This window comes from Pygocentrus nattereri, chromosome 11 (genome assembly GCF_015220715.1).
Source record: "Pygocentrus nattereri isolate fPygNat1 chromosome 11, fPygNat1.pri, whole genome shotgun sequence".
NCBI lineage: Eukaryota > Metazoa > Chordata > Actinopteri > Characiformes > Serrasalmidae > Pygocentrus > Pygocentrus nattereri.
The window spans coordinates 31,554,888-31,576,606 of NC_051221.1; the positions used below are offsets into that span (position 1 = coordinate 31,554,888).

Genomic DNA, 21,719 nt, shown 5'->3' on the forward strand with positions numbered 1-21,719 from the left:
AGGCATGCTTACAGAGCCCCTTGTGGCTTTGGGCATTTTAAGCGACTACTTTTTCCACTTATACCAAGATAGATAGAGACCTTCTGGTTACAGGTCCAATTTCCCTAATCTCCAGCCCATGACTGATAACTCAAATAAAAGTACCCGTAGAGAAAACAACGCAGAAGTACAAAAATAACAGTTCATGGGTGCTGAGTGTTTTATTGAAGTGCACTCTTTTAGCCTAGAATAAGACAATAAATTCTCCAAAGTGAGACATGTAATGCCAGAACATGCTGTCAGTACATGCTGTCATCAACGTAACATAATAAAATCAAACCGAGAAAGGCTTAGTAACTAAAAGCTAGAGTAACCCCTTAAATGGCCATGGGCCCACGGGCAGCCCCAAAGTTTTACTACACAATTCTATTACCTAGGAAAAGCTCAGCCAGTTTGCACTGGTGTCCTGTAGTTACTGAATAATAAGGCTTAGTATGTAATAAGACTTTAAGGGGTCAAAATGCAAATGGGCAGTAGATCACCTTTAACTCTAATACGTGAAAATATTACCATGTGAAAGCACAAACTTGTTCAAATCTATTAAGTGCCTGTAACTGAGTAAATGGAAAAAGCCCTACCAGCCACTGATCTGACCTGTGCATAAAAGGTGATTTAGATGAAACACTAGAGCAGTAAAATACAGGAAAAGTGAGAGTTAACAGTTTTTACCCACAGGCTGTCAGGCTGTGGGTCCTTTGTCAATATTATTATTATGTCTTATGTATCACTGCTATGGACAATAGCAGAGTCAGTTTAAATGTATATATTCTTCACAGATTATCACTTGATTAATATGAATATATTTGCACATAGCAGGGAGGTGTTTTACACAGGTCCCTCCTGTCTCTCTGTTTTGATCGTATTTAATGTATTTCAGTTTTAGTGTTTTGTATTTTTAGCGTGTTCACAGTCTGTAGAGTGATTACAGAGACTGTGTGGTCTACACGATCGTAATGAAGCGGGGGTCTCTGCAGTGTAGTCAGGGCTGTGAGCTGACCGCTGTCTGGCGGATCCTCCGGACGCTGCTGCTGCTGGTGGATGAGCTCGCCATGTCTGTGTTAGGGGGCGTCCTGAGCTCGGGAAACACGGAGCGCTCCCATTCGCCCAGACCATAGGTGTGTCAGGGGGTGTGTGATGGAGGCGGTGACGTGTTTCCGGTAGGGGGGGCTGCACTGCTGCGCTGCTGCGGGAGTTTGACAGCGGCGGCCGGAGCTGCGCCACACAAACAAGGACGTGTGAAAGAAAGGAGGCTGTGTTTCTGTCCTCGTCCTGTTTATCCCGGCCGCGCAAAAGCCCAGAGCCCCGCTGACCGGCGCCGCTCCTCCCGCCATGCTCACACTGCAGTGGCTCCTGCACGACAAAGGTAAAGTAAAGCTCCTCAGTCGGAGCCTTCAGAGCCCGAGAGTCTGAATTCAGCCGCACGAGTCGAGCAACAGCACAGCAGCGCTAGCCGCCGCAGGCCTGTGTACTCCGCGACCTCACTGACTCCCCACGGCAGCTCCGCAGGACGAGCGGTGTGATTTGAGCTCTGTGTCTGGGCTGGACTGTCGGAGCTGCTGTCTTAGCCAACATGGAGCTCTTCCCGCTGAACCGCGTGCGCTTATACACGCAGCCTCGACTGTCCTGAAAGTCCAGCAAGTCCTGTAAGGCTGCTGCCGTTGTTAAAGGGGAGCTCCACCAAATTTTCAAAATGTGTTCGATTAACTTGTTAGCTGGATACGTTATTCGGAGTGATTTGGCGTGAAGTGCTCTCTCGCAGACTCAGAGTTGTCCTCAGAGTGGTGGTGATAGTTACCAGAATTCTGACGAGTTTAATGCTTCTTAAAGCGGCCTGACCGAAAGCTCATACATGAAATGATTATGAACACACTGTCTGCTCTTCTGCTGTTTTGTTCAGGTTTTAGCCTAATATAGTTTTTAGTAAAATACATGTATGGACAAGGGGGTACATGAAGGTTGTTGTAGGGCAAAACAGTACAGTGCCCAGAGGATTTTTTTCCAGATTAAGCACTGTTTTAGCATCAACAACATAATCCACACGTGTGAGTTTCACTGGTTAGTTTGAATAGTGAGTTAAGTGCCTACAGAGCGCAATGCAAAGTTTTAACATTCTGGTCAAACACATGTTTAGAAAAACATCCTCTACAGAGAACACTTAAACGTGTCATTTCTCTGCACATTATAGTGCAATTTCATTTCTTTTGTTTAACTTACTGGAAAAACAAACTATTAAATATGCCATAACTTTTGCATGGAACATATTTTAAGTTTGATTACTTTCTCCAATATGTTAAGTAATTGAATAGTGGTAGTTCATGAATATGTGCAGAGGTGTACTCTGTTGAAGATGTGTTACTTGTTTTCACATAAGTAGCATTATTGTAGTACAGCAATGTAATTTGCACATGGGGAGCCCAGACTGTTACATACGACTGTATATGGACTGTTGGCATCGCAGCCCCTGGTTTCTGTCAGTACCACTGTAAAGAAATCGGCATATTTCTCTACAGCAAACCGTTTCACATCATTCCACCCTGAATGACTGTTTACATCTCAGTGACTGAATTTGGGAAAATCTGTGAAATTCCCCTTTAATTCTCAGCTCTGTAAACGGCAGCCTGGACTTATGTACTTCTGAAAGGCTCTGCTGTGGCCCAAAAATGAAAATTCTCACCAGTGTGTAGGAGTTTGTTTGTGCAGTCTTCCCTAAACCAGCACCTAAGACAGTTTAAAATGAACTTACAATGCCACAGGCTTCCTGCGTCTCAGCTGCCTTCAGCAACTGAAGTGCAGAAACATCAGCTTAGACTCATTGCCTGGAGTCATGTAATGATGCTGTGCAAATAAGAAGGTATTTCAACCTCAAAACTATTCCTGTAACTAGATATGTTTAATGTATAAGCCTATGTGTAATAAACCTATAACACCTATAACATATTAATAAAATAACGATTTACAATATGTTCAAAATGTCAATAATGATTATGAAGTGTATATGAATAGCACCTTTTATATAGAAAGAAAAGAAACAAAAGGTAGTCAAAAATAAACACTAAATAAGTACATAGTAAAAAGGCAAATGAAATGAAATTGTTGGTGCATAGACAAAGTGCTGCTTCACTGCTCTCTTTCATTTTCATACGTGTAGTATGTAGACGGCTGTCAATAGATGGTCTTAAGGGAAGATTTGGAACATAGTTTGTTCAGAGTTGGGGGCGCTGTACAATTAAGAGTATTAAAAACTGGCAATAAAGTAGTCAATTATAAAGGAAAACACAGCAAGTGGAGTGATGCTAAAACTCATGTAATATGGTCTTGTTTTCTTGTATGTGTTAATATTCTTGCTGCTGCATTTTGCACAGATTGTGGTTTGTTTGTTATAGTTGTAAGAAGCCCTGTGGGTAATGCTTCAATAGCTAAGTGAGAGAAGAATTTTGTTTATTTTTCACACATTTTTCAACTGCAGTAGGTTTGCACGTTGCAAATTGTTGGTTTTAGCCCTTACATTGAAAGTAATGCAAAACAAACTGCGCACTGTCTGCTTCATCTCCAGCATACAGTGCTGCTTGAAAGTTTGTGAACCCTTTGTCATTCTGTGAATTTCTACATAGTGTGGCTTAAAGTATGATCAGAACTTCATTTAGTCTTCAAGTCTTAAAATAGACAAAAAGAATCCGTTAAATGCATTTTTTATCAGTTTATTGAACAGAGTGATCCAGCATTAAATGTCTTTGTTGACAAAAGTATGTGAGCCTCTAGAATTATGAGTTTGGTATAGGTGTAATTAGGATCTGGAGGTTCAGTCAGTTGTATGATCAGGAGTGAGTGTGGCTGACCGTACTTTAATTAGAGTCTTCATCAACAAAGTCTGGCCATGCTCATTAGGCTGAAAGAGGTTTCTAAACTATTTCTTCACTGATCCACTGTCAGGCAGATAGTGTACAAATGGAGAAAATTCAACACCTTTGTTACCCTGCCCAAAAGTGGTCACCCAACAAAAATGACTCCAAGAGTAAGGCCTATAATATTCAATATTCTGGGAGATCACAAAGAACCCCAAAGTAATATCTAAGGATCTGCAGGCCTCGCTTACACTGGCTTATATCAGTGTACATGAGTCCACCACCAGGCAAACACTGAACAAGGATAGTATGTGTGGAATGATAGCATAGAGAAAGCCAGTTCTCTCCAGGAACAATTCTGCCTGCTTAAATTCTGAAGACCACCTGGATGAGTCAGAAAACTACTAAATAATGTAATGTGGACAGATAAGGTATGATTTGATATTTATGGCTTAAATTAAGATGCTTTGTTTGGCAAAACTGAACACTACATTGATAAGAACCTTATCCCACCTTTGGCGGCAGTATCACATTTTGGGGCTCTTTTGCTGTTCTTGGACCAGGACAGTCTGTCATCATTTGATGACACTATGAATTGTTGATTATATCAAGAAATTCTACAGGAGAATGGTAGCGCATCCATCCATGAACTGACCTGCAACAGAAGGTGGGCCTGGAGAAAGACAGCACCAAAAACACCAGGTAGTCTACTTATGCTTCGAATGGTCAAAGCAGAAGAAATGTCACATTTTGGAATGGCTACGTCCAAATCTTAATCCAATTGAAATGTTGAGTCAGAACCTAAGATGTGGCATGGTCCAAGAAAGCCCACCAACATAATTGAAGTGGTTCTGTAAGGAGGAGTGAGCCAAGATTCCTCCAAGTCAATGTGCAGGGCTGATCATTGTTGGGACATTGAGGGTCACACCATTTCCTAAGAGCAGAGGTTCACATAATTTTGCCAACAAAGATATTTAATGTTAGATTGCTTATTTCAATAAAGAAATGAAAAATAATATACTTTTAGAGAAAGTTGTATAATTGAGTTCTATTTTTCTATTGTTAGATTCGATCACATTTTAGGTCAAATTTATATAGAAATGCACAAAATTATGAAGGGTTCGCAAACTGCACTGTACATTTACAAAATACTGTAGCTGTATCCACCAGCAATCTTACTTCAAACTGTAGAATGTCACAATTGGCCCCTCCCAGTCCTGTCCATGTGCTTCTTTGTTTTGGTTTTCAGTCCTGCCCTCTTGTTTCGTGACTCCACCCCGATTGTCTCCACCTGTGGTTTCACCTGTCCCTCGTTTATCCTCATGTATTTAAGCCCTGTGTTTTCCCCTGTCTGGTCGCAGGTCTTTGTTTGAATTGTTGTTTGGATGTATGTTTGTTGGATGTACTGTTTGTTCTGTTGGAACTGTTAGTCTGTTTTGCGATTTCGTCAGGTCTGTCCTTCATTCTATCTGTGTTGGATCTATGAACCTGGACTGTCATGACCACAACCCTGGATTTGCCCTCAATAAAAGTCACTTATCTCAGCGTATGCATCCTCCTCCTCACTCTGCGTTACATAGAATTGCTTCTGTGTGAATGCAAAACTGTACAGTTAGCAATACATGAATTATGCTGCAGCTCATTTTGTGTAGTATAAACAAATCTATTGTAAACATTCAATAAAAGAACCAAATGTGCTTCTGTCACTCTGGCTTTAGTTATTGGTTCTGTAGCAACTTTACAAAAGTGACATTCCAGCACAACACTCCTCAAATGAATTAAATATAGGGTAGTGTGTTTCTTCTTTTGTTTGTCATAAACTCCACAAGTGCACTGACTAAATGTTAAAAGGTGATATTATAACCTCTAACATCCAATTACTGTGACTTATTAACCACAATAGCAGACGCTGCAAAGTCCTAAATGGATCATAATGCACTTTTAAAGTTTGGTTAATGTGAAACGTGTTGTTTACAACACAGTTTTATAGTCCATGTTCACCGCATAGTTTCATATTTTTCCTACTTAATTTACCTGATTCAGCTCAAGAACAGTTTGATCATTAGCTACCGATGCAGTAGGATAAAAATACGGGCCTGTTCAGTGAAAGTGGGTCTGGAGTTTGGAAACACTGGTTTGGAACTGGTTTAGCGCCTGACCCTGACAATATCAGGTTCTACAGGTCTGCTTTCTATTGAGACACTTTCTCTATAGTACTTTTCTGCATAGCACGCTGCAGTATGACACACCTGCAGTGCGTAATAACAACAAAAGTTAGATTTTTTTAGGGGGTTCTAAGAGTTTTGTATTTAAAGTAAATTTTAGTTCATTTTCTGAATACATAAGGCTTCATTTCTGAACATGCGGATGTGCACAATTGAAATATGCTAAGACACAGGAACTAGTATTCTCAACAAAGAGGCAAAATGTAGAAACAGAACTGCATCAAGTGTCCACAGTGGAATTAAACTCAACATTTTGAGGTCAACATTCTCAACATTTTCAGTACATTTGAGTAATTTATAAAATAATCCATAAATGTAGAAATGATGAAGCAGCTGTAAAAATGCTTTCATTACACAACCCTGAAGTTGGCTTATTTGCCAGCTTCTTATTCAAAATTTCCACTCCACCTTAAATGGTACAGCAGATACATTACAGAATGTAATTGCTGCACCATTTAAGGTGGAGTGGACAATTCAAATAAGTTGATGAGTAGGACGCCATCTTTATCACCATTCCAAATACTTGAATAAGAGTAGTGCTCAAGCTCACTCTGTTCTTTACCTGCACAGTGAACATGTGTACGTTGAGGTTATCAGGTGCAGTTGTGTTGTGGTATGAATGTCACTGTGATTCTTGTCTCGAAGGCTGGATGATCTTAAATGTTAATCTTCAGCCTGTGGAGCTCAATCAGTATACGGTATATACTCAGATAAAAAGCTGTATGTTTTTTGGTTGTTTGTGTTAATTATAGAGGTATAGAGCAGATCCCAGCTCTGTTGTTCTAGTGAGGGTAAAGTGAAGGAGTAAAGTAATCTGGACATGAAGCAGACATTTTCTCAGTGGGGTTCTGCTATTTAAATAGCCTGAACAGACATGCATTGCTCAGAGCCCTTACACTTGCATAAGCAGGTTCTTTCTGAATGCCTGGCAGTTCATCTCCGTCTTGACATTGTTATGTTGACATGTCTGTTGCTATCCACTCGTCCTTCTACGCGTTAGCTGTGTCCTCTTTTAAATCACTTAATAATTTGAAATGCTGTAACATTTGTCTTAATTACATGCATATAAAGTTTTTAAGTGTTTCAAAAGTCAGAGCACACCCTTCTTTCATTTAATTTCCAGTCAAAGCATGTACAATTATTCATTTTTCAGGAGATGTTTCTGAAGAGATTACATAATCCAAAGCAGGAGTTTCCAACTTGGAGTTCAACAGGTGATTAAAAGATTTAGAAAATGGGATTCCTAACAACTGCCTAAGAACTGGTAGACCACCAAAACTGACCATCAGATAAACAGCACTTAAAGCTTTCATCTTTAACAGAGAGAACTAAATCAAGCTCTACTCTTACTTCAGAGCTGAAAACATCCACAAGTGTTTCTGTCCCATCTTTCCTCTGTGAGAAGACAACTCAGCGCTGTGAGTCTGAAAGGTTGTGTGGCTAACAAGAAGCCCTTACTGAGGAAAAGAAGGAAAATTTTGCTGGTGGTCTTCTCAGAACAGTGGACTGATGCCCCAGAGTCCAGACCTCAACATCACTGAATGTGTTTGGTATTGTGAAAAGCAGAAAATGCAACCAACTTTTAAGAGTAAACTTTGGAAATGGGAAAAAATTATTTAATCTGCCTGAAAAAAACGTCATATTTTCTAACTCTGAAATTTTAGCTATATGGAGGTTAGGACAGTCATGTGAGTGTTCCATGGTAGAGTCTTTTCTGTAAAGTCCTGTATCCATTTGAACTCTTTACACTCACTTTACCTACAGTGTAATTAGAGACTGTACTTTGCTTGTGATATGACCACAGTGAACTGTAACAGAAGGAGAAGTAATCTGGTAATCTGGGAAAGCTGAGAAAAACACTTGCTGCAGTGAGACTGTGACAGTCATGATAAACGAAGATTTTCCCTAATAGAGCATAAAAATCTAAATAATCTGCATTTCCACTATTTTTAGCAAACTCTTTAAACAGATTTTCAGTAAACACACATCTTTACTCATTTACTCATGCCAGAACATGCACACTGTTTTTTTAGGACACCCTGTAATAGCGTGTTTACTCTCTCTCTCTCTCTCTCTCTTTCTCTCTCTCTCTCTCTCTCTGTCACATTCTCTTTCTCTCGGGCTCTTTCATTCTTTTGCTCTTTGTGAGACTTTGCTCTGGCAGGCGTGAGAGAGGGTGCTTCAGTGTGGAATCTGAGCTGTCTAATCAGGCACTGCTTTCTTAGCTCCCAACACCCCCCCCCCCAACGAGAGTACTTACTTGGTCTTTACTTTTTCTCCAAACAGGACTTTCAGGTTCTTCGAACTGCTTCTGTGCTTCAAATTTATTGCTGCTCTGTGTCTCTATAAACATGCATGTCAAACTCAAATTAGATGTTTCTTTTTGAAAATAGAGCAACATAATGCTCACATAATTGTACTCATAGTTGTACTTCGAATGCTGTCCCTGTTCCTCAACATGGCCAACTAAATGCTTGTTTGGTTGCGTTTATAATGAGAGATTTCTAAATTCACATATATTCAAGCATTGTTGGTCTCCTTCTGTCCTCTTTCTAAGAAAATCATTAGATTTAATAGATGTGATGTACATTTTAAACATAACTGACAGATGTTGCTCAGCCAAACATGCTGTATGACCTACTGAAATAAATTAGGTTATGGCAACAAATTGAGTCTGGGAACTCACTTTGTGCAAATCATTTGTGTAAACTAAGCTAATCAGGTTTTACAGTCTCAGACTGACATTACGCATCACTCTGAGTGTGTCAGAGGCGGACTAATTCTAAGCAGCTCTGGAAAGATTGTGAGTGAATGTTTAAAAGTGACACAAGTCGTTGGCTGAGCATCTTTGGCTCATGTCAGGAGTTATGAGTCTCCATAACTAGTAATAGGGTTTTAATTCTGATCCACAAGCTGCTGAATATTTTTTTTCTTTCTTTTCTTCAGAGAATATTAACATTTTCTGAAACCTTTCAGCAAATTCAGAAGGAATTTCCAGCTGAACACTACAAGTAGAACATTTAGAATAATCGTTAATCATAAATCAAGCATTAATATATATACTATATACTATATATATATTATACTGTGCTAGAACTGTTTATATGTAGATTCTGACAGTGGTAATAATCTTTTATGACGTTTGACTGAAGGCTGATAATGGAACAGTGTGCTTTTAAAAGCTTCTGCAAGTTACTGATTGTCTGGTTAAATGATACATTATATTGAAAGTGTGGGCTGATGCTGATATTCTATACTTTTCATCTACATATGCAGTGATTTCATGCACATTGATTAGCATTACAAAGAACATTTATTTCGGTCTTGTTCACGAGTGACGGGAAGAGGGATCGTGAGATGGCAACAGTAATGTGGTCACCGTACCGGACTGTAGTGGTGAAGAGGGAGCTGAGCCAAAAGGCAAAGCTCTCTGTTTACCGTACGGTCTACATCCTGACCCTCACCTATGGTCATGAGCTGTGGGTAATGACCAAAAGAACAAGATCGAAGATCGTAAATACAAGCGGCACAAATCAGCTTTCTTCATAGGGTGGCACTCTATTTGATAGAGTGAGGAGCTTTGTCATCCGGGAGGAGCTCAGAGTAGAGCCGCTACTCTTCTGTATTGAGAGGAGCTAGCTGAGGTGGTTCGGGTATCTGATCCATATGCCCCCTGGACGCCTCCCGGGGGGGGTGTACCAGGCACGTCCTACCGGGACAAGACCCGGGGTCATCCTAGGACCCGCTGGAGAGATTATATCTCCAAGTTGGCCTGGGACCGGCTTGGGGTCCCCGGGATTGAGTTCAGTGAACACATTATCAAATAATAGTTTGAAATAGCAGTTGAGTGTAAACATCGTTCTAATACCGTTTTATTGTTTTTAAAGGAAATATGTGCTGATACTTACATGTTTCCAATGTCATGTGCATCTGTTTGATTGTTCTACCAAGCAATGACCTCCATTTCCAGATCTGGTGTACTTCACTACTGCCCACTTTAGTGTACTTGATGCAACGACCTACAAAGTACTTGATAGCTAAAAAGTTTGGTGTGACAAGGCATGGTGGACATTAAACTGTGGCCCTTCAGGACTGCTTTAGATGGCCAATGAGCTTTAAAGAATGTGTTTTGGCCCCTTGTCTCACATGTGAGCAAGCACAGAATGTTCAAGTGACCAGTAGAGCCGTCTAAATCTCATCTACATTCAGAATTCACAATCAAACCTCTAGGTAGATCTATAAATGTTAATAATGATAAGTAATAATAATAATAATAATAATAGTAATAATAAAGCATGCATAGAAGGCAAAAGATGTATACACACTGATTACTAACATATGCATGCTCTTAAAATGTATAGGGTTTAGTGCAGATTGTCACTGTACCACAGCAAAGTAGCTCCAGAGTGCATTAGTGATGTCCCCAACACTGGATGATGACACCCCCTTCCCAAGCATGGTGTTGCAGTTGAGTAGTGCATTGGAAAATGTAACAGGACCCTCACAGCTGTCAACAGTCCACAGCACTTGCCACTACACTTTGCCCTTGTGATCGTTTTCATCACAGAACCAGGCAAATATAAATGAAATCACATGAGAGAGCAATGCCTGTATTTTGGCAGGTTTATGTTTTGTTTTGACCCTGCCCTCATCAGGCTAATCCAGCTAGGAGGAAAGCTTTTCTGGTTTGTTTGCTATTGTTTTTCCAGATAACCAGACTCTAGTGACGAACAAGCCTAAAAAAAGTTAATGGGTGTGAAATGGTGCTGGTGTCCTTCAAAGAAAGGACAATGTATGCAAACAGTCATTATCATAAACTCCACTTCATGAGTTTAATCTGTCTCAGCTATTCACAGTAGAAAGCACTGCTAGGAACAGAGAACTGAAGCCTTAGAAGTGATCCAATAATCTTAAAGCTAATGGCTACATTATTAAAAATAAGGGTGTCAGAAGTGTCTTTGGAGCAATTCTGTAAAGGAACCACTTTTAGTTCTCTAAAGTACCTTTCAGCTGGGCTTTCTAAATACCTAAATATATGAGTTATAACTGCTTTCTAACTTTTTTATACAGCAACTGAGGCTAACAGCCCAATCATTTATCCAGCTTAATTGATCTTAACAAAATGTATCTAAGTAATTAAGGCTTATACAAGAAATAGAAAGTGTTACTAGATTTACATTAGTAAGTTCAACAAATAAATGCAGTAAACCAAAAAAGTAAGTTGTTCTGTAAAACAGAATTCAATTCAGTTGTAAAGAAACATTGAACTGAGCAGCTCTTTAAGGAATCAAAAGTGGCACAGCCCTGTAACATCTTAGCTTTTTTAAATTTCTGTATTGTTCTTGACATGTAAGCTGTCATTATTTGGTCTTAATGTTTTCTCTTTCTAAACATTTGCTCTCTTGGTGACTAACTGGCAAAACAGGTGAAAGCTTTGCACAGGCTGTAAGTCTGCAGTCACTGACTGTCCTCTGTGCTGATGAATCCATAGTGCATATGAAACGTGCCAGAGCCAAGCCCCTGGACTGACGGTGTAGAAGAGCAGCTGTCTGATCTTAGTTGCTCCATATAGCATGTTTGAGTGCTGTATGTCCGTCAGCACAGGAAGTACTGAGGCGTCAGGTATGGAGAATGTCACACTCAACATGGTGGCCAGGCTTGTGTTGTGGTGCTCTGCTTGCACACATTCAGAGTTACATCATACATCACGTGTGATAGGTCTGCTCAGTTTTTCAGGGCAATATCTGTGTCCTGTGTATTGTTTGTTAATCATTACTGCAATAGCTTCAGCAGTTGCAATACACAAATGAGCACTCTGACAGATCACTGTGCCGTTTTCCCCTGTGCTGAGATTGTGACATTCACAGGGTTTAACAGCTGTACATGCTTTTTGTCAAGACCGTGCACTTTGTAATGTCATATCAAGTGTTCATTTGTTTTCTTTATGTTGCAAGTCATCTTGCAACACAACCACAATATGAGCAAATCGCAATATTTAGCAATATATCGAACACTGTAATCGCAGTATGATCTGTGGTCTTACAGGAAGGTGAATAAAAGTGGAGTCTGCTATAAATGACCTTATAAAAATACAGGTTGTGAGACCAACACTTCTGTCTTCTGCCTTTTCTGTCACATTTTTCCTATATGACAAACTAGTTCCCTAAATTCTGTCCACCACTCTCCAGTCATATGACCCAACATGCTGGAAAAGATTGCTGAATGGTCACCTTAACACAGTTTAGAGATTGGACTGCAGTCTTTCAGAACACGCTGCTCTCTCCGGTCAGTCCACCCTCCTTACAATATCAACTGGTTTACAGTAATTTACAAGACTCTAATTGGCCATCACTACAACCTATAACACCAGGCCTTCTGTCCGCGTTCTGTTATTGTTATTCTGATTAATGGAGAATGTGCTGTGGATGCTTCTATATAAAACCTTTTTGAATATAGCACCAAAAAGGGGGTTCTGTTGTTGTTGTAAGCTTGTAAAACAGTTTGATGTAGTGTGTAAAGTATGTTAAAGTTTCAAAATGTTTCATTCACTCAATAGTCCATACAGTCCATAAAAAACAGTATTCACTGTTTCTGTGATGGCACAGAAACACATTTACATCTATCCACCTCTTCACCCTACAGCATTTTAGCTCCATGCATTCACACTGAAGTTATAAGGAGTGCTTAAGCCTGAAATTTTTAAACAAGGCTCAATACAGGACAGCCAGTCAGAGCAGAGCTTATTTGCATATGTCTGTTATAAAGCCACAGTTTCATTTTCAATAGATAAAGAGAGGACATGCACACTGAATTATGACTATTATTGGTATGTAAAATGGCACAAATGTAAAGAAAATAGAAAAAAGAATATTTGACTAAAGTGGAATATTTTTTAATAAAACTGGAGCCATTTATCTCAGTTTCAAGAATGATATAAAGGACATTTCTACTGGTATATATACCTGCTTCTGTATGAACTGATTATATTACACCCCTCATTTGTCTGTTGCGGTTGTGTTAAGATTTGGTGTTATTTGTTTTTGTTTTTTTCAGCTTATCCAAACTATTCCTCTTTTATGTTTCTGTTCCTAAAATAGCTTCTGCCGCCTGCTTGACCACCATTATAAATAAGATTATATTCTTAATGACTGGTTAAATAAATAAGGTTGTGGTCGAAAGAGGTTTGGAAACAGTTGACTGTATTGCATTCTGTTGATTTCTCAATAAGTCCAGTCGCTTAATTACTTATATTCCCGGGCTTACAGTTATTATTATTAAAATCAACCTGAATTCTTTTTTTGCCTCATTAATTCATGTCCCATATTACCCAATCATTTAAAAGAAATAATTTTTGTTTTCCTGTAATCTTTTATTGATATGTAGTGACTTTTTACCTGTCTCTAAACTTTTGGAATGGAAAACAATTCACTTATTATTATCAAGTTATAGAAGTGAGGCAGGGAAGCCTGGACCCACCTGCAGATTCTGAGCATGTAAGTGGGTTTATAGAGGAAACAGAATGAGACTCTGGTCTCACAGATGGGTTTTTTTGTACTTTTGTATGTTTCTTGTTGCTTAAGAAAATATTTATTTTAATCTTCAGAAGACAAGAAATGGGACTGAGAGGTTGAATTAGGAAAGTGTCTTCATGAGGGTGTGTGTGGAGTTGTAGCATGCTCCCCCCTGTGTAACGTCTGCCAGCATTACATTTGACTGTGCAATTTAGGAAGATTGAAATCATTTACAAAACTAAGCTAATGTTTAAATACGGTCATTACTCATTTGCTGTACCAGTCGCCTGTTAGCAGAGGTGAGCCACTTGTCATCTGTGGAGATTAAGGTTAAGGTTTAAAGCTGGTTGTATACAGAAGATTCATCTTCTGTATACATTTTAATGGAATTTTAAGAATGTGTTAAAGGGGCAAATATTACTGATTGATCTGGAATCTCTTTATAAAGGAACTTAGATTTGAAGTTTAGGTGGATGTATTCCTTGGAGACTGATAAGCTATCAGCAAAACCAGAGTTGAGTCTAAAGTCCAATGAAGATAATGCATTTACACTGTATGTATTACAAAACAGAATAGGTCAATATGGAATACTACGTCTTGCTTATGTAACTGAGTTGAAGACTGTAAGTAGTGGGTGAAATGTCAGCTGTGATGTGAGTCTACTGAATAATACTGTAGTCCGCTAATTTCATTTCATCAACGTAAGGAAAGGAATAATAAAAGAAAGTCAGTAAAAGTGGTGTACTAGATGATCAGGTTGGCAATATGTGGGCCTGACTGTCATGCCAGTTTTCATTATGTTCATGTGAAGACTAAAATGACATAGGAGCATGTTTCCATGACGTGTTTGTACAAGTCAAGCTAGGCCTGGGTTCAGCAAGTTTATTCACCGTCTGTCAAGCTCAGTAAATCAAAGTAGACCATAAAAATCAGGCATTCACATCGCCTTTATTAATTTCGTGCAATGAGAAAAAAAGCATAAAAAATCGTTTGTTTCCTTTGGAGACAAATCTTACATTACCTTTGATTATGAAACGTATTGTTGTACATGTCCAAAAGTTCATTAACATCTCTGATGTTATCTCTGAATTCAAGCGATGTATAGAACAGAACCTCATATCTCCAGAACATTAACTTTTTCTAACTAAGTTTCCTAATTGGTCAATCTTCTATTAGACGTTCTATTTTATGTATGTGTTATGTATTATGTATATGTGGTTTTTGCACCACGATACAATACATTGAAGAATAATAATTTTAAAGAATCAAAAATCATTTAGCTTATTATTTGCTTCTATTTTAATTGATCAACATACCACAGTTTTTATTGAATAGAATCTGAATGTATTTGATTCAAAGTGAGTATGTCTCACAAACCCCAATTTCAGAAAAAAAAGAATATTAATAAGCATATTATAACACCACTAATATGTTCCAGAATATAAGTAGATTTGAATGTATGGCTCTATTCACTTCTTCTCAGTCTGTGCCCTTGCTGCCTGAGTTGATGACATTGTCTATGCCTGGCTTGGAGTGTTGTATCCTACTGAGTCACTTTGACCCCTGGGACAAACAAAGCTCTGTTGTCTTCGCTGGAGACCCTGAATCCCCTCCCCACGCTCCCCTATGCTTTTATTATATGTCTCTTTCTGAACCCATCTCTCTCTCCACATTCTTTTACTCTGTATGCCTGCTGCTCTTTCTCTTGCTCCCTCTTTCTCTTTCTGAAAGTAGCAAAAATAATAGTACTTTACTGCTGTTATGTTATTTGGCCTTGCATTGTTCCAGTTCCTTCGCACCCAATTTCCCTGCCTCCTCCATCTTTGCACCTGTGCTGTTAAAGTACCTCTGGTATACAAAGCTTGTGTTATGCTCATGCCGTTCGCGTGTGACCTACTGCTCTACTCGTGAACTATTTATGATGTTTTGTTGGCACTCTTCAGTAGTGTAACACTTACAGAAATGTCTTGTGTGCATATGCTTCTTATAAATAGACTGGATGCCAGATGTAAATCTAGCTTACAGCTACAGGCAAGTAGGCTGGATATGTCATGTTGGGGCCCATAAACTTCTCCTTTAAGTGCATATTGACTATTGATAGCTCTGTTGGCCTCATTTGCTTTGTGTGCTTAACCCCCCCCCATCAGGCAGACACAACACAGACACTTAGATAAGGCTATTTTTGAGTGATCCCATCCCTGTTTGATACTGATAAGAATGGGAGTAAACGAATAAAACTCAACACGCTTAATGGGTCACCAGTTTTGAACATCAGTGTGATTAACAATTGCTGCTGTTATTATCAAGGCTTTGCTGAGTAATGCATAGATATATCAGATTTGATTAATGTGTTAAAGAGAAGGAGGCTTCTTCTAAAAAAAATACTGTGTGTACTCTGAAGATCCCACTCTTGCCTCCTCTAAAAGTGTCCTAGTGGCTATTTATACATGAACTGTAGTGGTTCTGGACTCTGCTTAATTTCATAACAAATGTCAAAATCTAACAGCCACATCTCTTGCTGCTTCTTTCTCTGTGTCCAGTCTGATGCGTATGTTGGTCTCAGGCCCTGTCCACCATCATCATGGTAGACATGGAGAGCCCATACAGCCCTCCTTCCCCTCTGGAGCACCCGGTGCTGGACAGCCCGCTCTGCAGGGACTTCATGGGCGGTGTGGCGGATATGCAGGACATCTCGCAGTCCATTGACGAAGAGGCACTCAGCAGCCTGGACATGCCTGAGTACCAGTCATCCAGCATGTGCTCCAGCTCTGAGAGCTCCACTGTGATAGGTAAGCCAGCACTGACATTACGCTACACTGTTTAATACTATTTATGGACTCATTAAAAATCAGACAGTCACTGTGGTCAGAAAATCTCCAGAACAGCATCTTTACATTTTTGCAAACTTGAAAAAGGTTTAAAAGAAAAAAGTGTTTTGTGTCTCTGTAGTTTTTTTTTTGTTGTTGTTTTGTTTTGTCTCTTGTGCTGGATTTTGTGTCTTTTGGCAGATTTTTTCTAGTCAGAGTTCATTTGAAGTGATTTGTAAACCAAGGTCAGGTGCAAAGCTTGTGAAATTGTGAATGTGTTTATAATCCATTACATGACTGTTACCATGACTTTGTTTAGTGGGGATGTCCCGAAAGCCAAGCTGTTTTGAGTTTCCAGAATGTGAAATTTCTTGTGATCTTAGGGGATTTTATTATAGTAAAAGTGAAATACAGTGAGGGGAAGCAAATATTCAGATATGTTTGTTTTTTTATAATTTAATATACTTCCAGGGTATATGTCCACCGCAAAAGTACACAGACAGTGTCTTTTGACTTTTTGTATGTGTTCAAAAGCATATATAAAGACCAAGAAAGAAAAACAAAATTAACAGATGAAAAGTATTCCACAGATTATTTACATTAATATTTACTTGCAGAGCTGTTGACATTGTCTTGCATCTACAGTAAGAAGTAATTTGCTTTTTGGAAACATTTAAATATAAAATTTAAATATAAAAAAACATTTATATAATATAAAACATTTAAATATAAAAAAACAAACCTCAGCAATAATCAGCAATAATAAACAGTAATTGTGCATAAAAATGTGCAGAGATGTGTTATTAATAGAGATTGACAACATATTTTTACTTATTTTTACTTATTTTTCACATTTTGGCTGGTGACAAAATGCCCAGAGCCCAGTCCTCAGACACTGTGCCATCACAGTGAGAGTAACACAATTACTAACAACTCATAGCTGTGAATGTTTAACTGATGAATCTCTGTGAGTGTCTAACTAATCCTGTTCTATCTTGTCTTTCCTGATTCATTTCCCTTTACCATTGTAATGAAATCCAGCACTGTGTGATTTCTTTTTGCCCATTATTAGACTAATTAGTTGGATTTCACTCTGCGGTAATACAATTTTAAATTCCAGCTTAAATCTGTGTGGTTGGTATTATTGTAATTTTTACATTTTATTCTTATGCTAGACCTAAATAAAACTACCCCTGGGGTATCTGCACCCACATGAACACATTGATCTTTTTGCCGCAGCTAAAACTGCCTGGGTATAAAAGTTCCTTTGCTTTATTTGTGTGTAGATGCCCTGACTCCAGCGTCAAGCCCATCATCAGGTGTGTGTGGGGCTGGAGCGGGTCAGGAGGAGTTCACCTCTGCCTCTCTGAATCTGGAGTGCCGTGTTTGTGCAGATCGAGCCTCAGGTTATCACTACGGGGTCCACGCCTGTGAGGGCTGCAAGGTGAGCTTAGACAAGCATCACATGAGGGCTGCACGATGAATTTAACTTTAGTTATGACGCAATTTGGCTTCCTCACTTATAAAGTTTGGGCGGCCCTGGTTAAATGACGTTTTGTTGATTTTCTATGTGAGAATATATTAACACGTTCCTTTAGAGAACACATCTGCACTTTCAATACACAGTTATTGTTTATTTACTGAATTTAAAATATGGAAAAAAACTAAATGTGGTCTGTACATGTTTTATTTTTTTCTGATGTGTTTAACTCAGCAGATAAATAGAAGTTGTACACTAACATTTGCCGAAACAGTTTTAAGTTTGTTCTGTGTAGATTTGTGTTCATTTATTTTCCCTTCATCAAGTCATATCATTTGACCAGGGGTATCCACACTCTTACATTCGAGTGCATATAGCATTTTTTAACTATTCCTTGTTGCTTACACTTACTCCTACTTATATTTAGTAACTAAGGACAGATCTTTTTTTCAAAGGTTTATACATTTAGAAAGACAAGGGGTTATAATTTACAGTGTAAAAATGGTTAGCTGTATTATCCTTCAATTGGCTCTGCAGTTGTGAATACAATATTGAGCTAAATAATTGTTATTATGAATTAATCCATCATAATCCAACCCTAGGTCTGTATGTTGTCATATTACTTTTAATTTAATTTGCCTCTTTTCACATATAACAAACCCCATTTATTTTGTTTTGAAAGTAGTTGTTTGAATGAAAGTAGGAAAAACTGAAAGTTAATATGCATAATGAACATGTTAGTCAGTAAGAGCTTACAGGAAATTTCATGACAGCTAATTTTCCAGATAATTTTCTAAAATTAAAGTCACACTTCCAGTTAAATGCCATTAAATGGATTCCATCCATCTCAGGGCTGAATGGAATCATCATTTAGTTCACCTCTTAGGTGTAGTTAATTATGCTTAGCTAGCACATCATGCCATTAGTGTGTTTTTGCTGAGTGTGTACTTCGTCCCTGTCTGGCATATGGCCTCTGGCCTAATATAGACCCCATATGGAAGACTAAGTGGGCAGCCACTCATACACAGGCAGTACAGTAGCGTGTATGGAGAGTGTTTTACTGTAATGCTGAAAGAGAACTTCACTCTCTCCTCCCTTCTGCTGTTCCTCCTGCCTGTATTTCAAGTTGTGTTTGGAAAGCTGTTGGCTGTCAAGTAGTCACAGTTTTCATAATTTTAACACTTCATTTCTGGTGATTTAAGGCACTCCTAAATTTAAAAGGCTTTACTACTCAGAACTCCTCAGCTCGTCTCCCTAAATGCCTTCTAGCACAGACCACAGTGTAAGCACGCCACCACTGTCAACTGATACAAGGTCAGAGTCAGCTTTATTGTCATTCCTTCTTACAGATGTGTTGAGTGAGGAACAAAATATAGTTTCTCCAGGACATGGTACAACATTAAACACAGCAGCAGACAACAGTACAAACAGATACAAAATACAGCACAAATAGACAATAAGCTGTGCAAAACACTATGATAAACTTTGCAATAGACAATAAAGCATAGACCATTAAAGACAGGAGAGTAGAGACTACGCAGCAGACAATGGTACAAGCAATTCTTGCTTGGACTTAAGTAACTTACACACACATTATACACAGCTTCATTCTTTTCCATTAGAGCAGGCTCTCACTGTAGCCTACCCTGCTGTCAAAACAACACAGTGTGCTCTCAGAATCCTATAATAGTTTGTAGCCACTTGCAGGTCTAACTGGTTAAATTCAAATCAATTAATTAAAAATTTCAAACTATGTAAATTAAATTTAAATTCAAATCAGTTCAGTTAAGTTTATTTTTATTACACTAGTCGTGATCAAATGTACACTGCTCAAAAAAAATAAAGGGAACACTCAAATAACACATCCTAGATCTGAATGAATGAAATATTCTCATTGAATACTTTGTTCTGTACAAAGTTGAATGTGCTGACAACAAAATCACACAAAAATCATCAATGGAAATCAAATTTATTAACCAATGGAGGCCTGGATTTGGAGTCACACACAAAATTAAAGTGGAAAAACACACTACAGGCTGATCCAACTTTGATGTGATGTCCTTAAAACAAGTCAAAATGAGGCTCAGTATTGTGTGTGGCCTCCACGTGCCTGTATGACCTCCCTACTACGCCTGTGCATGCTCCTGATGAGGTGGCGCATGGTCTCCTGAGGGATCTCCTCCCAGACCTGGACTAAAGCATCCGCCAACTCCTGGACAGTCTGTGGTGCAATGTGGCATTGGTGGATGGAGCGAGACATGATGTCCCAGATGTGCTCAATCGGATTCAAGTCTGGGGAACGGGTGGGCCAGTCCATAGCTTCAATGCCTTCATCTTGCAGGAACTGCTGACACACTCCAGCCACATGAGGTCTAGCATTGTCCTGCATTAGGAGGAACCCAGGGCCAACCGCACCAGCATATGGTCTCACAAGGGGTCTGAGGATCTCATCTCGGTACCTAATGGCAGTCAGGCTACCTCTGGCTAGCATATGGAGGGCTGTGCGGCCCTCCAAAGAAATGCCACCCCACACCATTACTGACCCACTGCCAAACCGGTCATGCTGAAGGATGTTGCAGGCAGCAGATCACGCTCCACGGCGTCTAAAGACTCTGTCACATCTATCACATGTGCTCAGTGTGAACCTGCTTTCATCTGTGAAGAGCACAGGGCGCCAGTGGCAAATTTGCCAATCCTAGTGTTCTCTGGCAAATGCCAAGCGTCCTGCGTGGTGTTGGGCTGTGAGCACAACCCCCATCTGTGGACATCGGGCCCCCATACCATCCTCATGGAGTCGGTTTCTAACCGTTTGTGCAGACACATGCACATTTGTGGCCTACTTGAGGTCATTTTGCAGGGCTCTGGCAGTGCTCCTCCTTTTCCTCCTTGCACAAAGGCAGAGGTAGCGGTCCTGCTGCTGGGTTTTTGCCCTCCTACGGCCTCCTCCATGTCTCTTGGTGTACTGGCCTGTCTCCTGGTAGCGCCTGCAGCCTTTTCACGAGTGTGAAAGCACCACCAACATTCAAAAGTGACCAAAACATCAGCCAAAAAGCATAGGAACTGAGAAGTGGTCTGTGGTCCCCACCTGCAGAACCAATCCTTTATTGAGTGTGTCTTGCTAATTGCCAATAATTTCCACCTGTTGTCTTATCCATTTGCACAACAGCATGTGAAATTGATTGTCAATCAGTGTTGCTTCCTAAGTGGACAGTTTGATTTCACAGAAGTTTGATTTACTTGGAGTTATATTGTGTTGTTTAAGTGTTCCCTTTATTTTTTTGAGCAGTGTATATGTCTATGTATCTGTACAGTGAAGAACTAACAATTTGCCCAGTGTGTTTCCTGTCTTCTGCGTAATGACCGCTGGGATAGGCTGTAAATTGTATACATCCATCCATCCATTTTCCAAGCCGCTTCTCCGTCAGGGTCGCAGGCGGGGGGTGCTGAAGCCTATCCCAGCAGTCATCGGGCGGAAGGCAGGATACACCCTGGACAGGTCGCCAGTCCATCGCAGTAAATAAAGTAAAAAAACTAAATTGTATACAGGGTTGGCAAAATGGGGAAATAATGTTCTGAAATGAATTCTTGCTTGAATGCTTTGTAAACTATACTTACACATGCAGGAATAGCTGCCCCAAACTCATATATAGAGAAACTGAACAGGACTTTTGCTAATTTGAGTTATACTTGGGTCAGTTGGCACTGAGGCCAGCTGTGTGTGAGGCCTGTTAGAACAGCACCTGACTCACAGGCGACAGACATAGTTCTGTCTAGTCCAAGCACAGGTTATGTGACTGAGCCAAGGGACAAAGCAA

At 39.5% G+C, this 21,719-nt stretch overlaps 1 protein-coding gene across 2 annotated transcripts in view; it reads left to right on the plus strand.

The window, feature by feature from the left end:
• Positions 1–1,224: 1,224 nt before the first annotated feature.
• The window catches only part of pparab (peroxisome proliferator-activated receptor alpha b), a 34,535-nt gene continuing 14,040 nt past the window's right edge, over positions 1,225–21,719 (plus strand). Inside the window, exons 1-3 of one of the 2 annotated variants that reach the window (XM_017701190.2) lie at positions 1,225–1,402; positions 16,158–16,406; positions 17,711–17,868. In XM_017701190.2, the coding sequence (XP_017556679.1) occupies positions 16,199–16,406; positions 17,711–17,868 (366 nt within the window). In that variant the 5' untranslated portion in view covers positions 1,225–1,402; positions 16,158–16,198. Of the gene's footprint in view, positions 1,403–16,157; positions 16,407–17,710; positions 17,869–21,719 lie in introns of those variants that run through there. The other variant, XM_037542692.1, reaches the window with a different exon arrangement.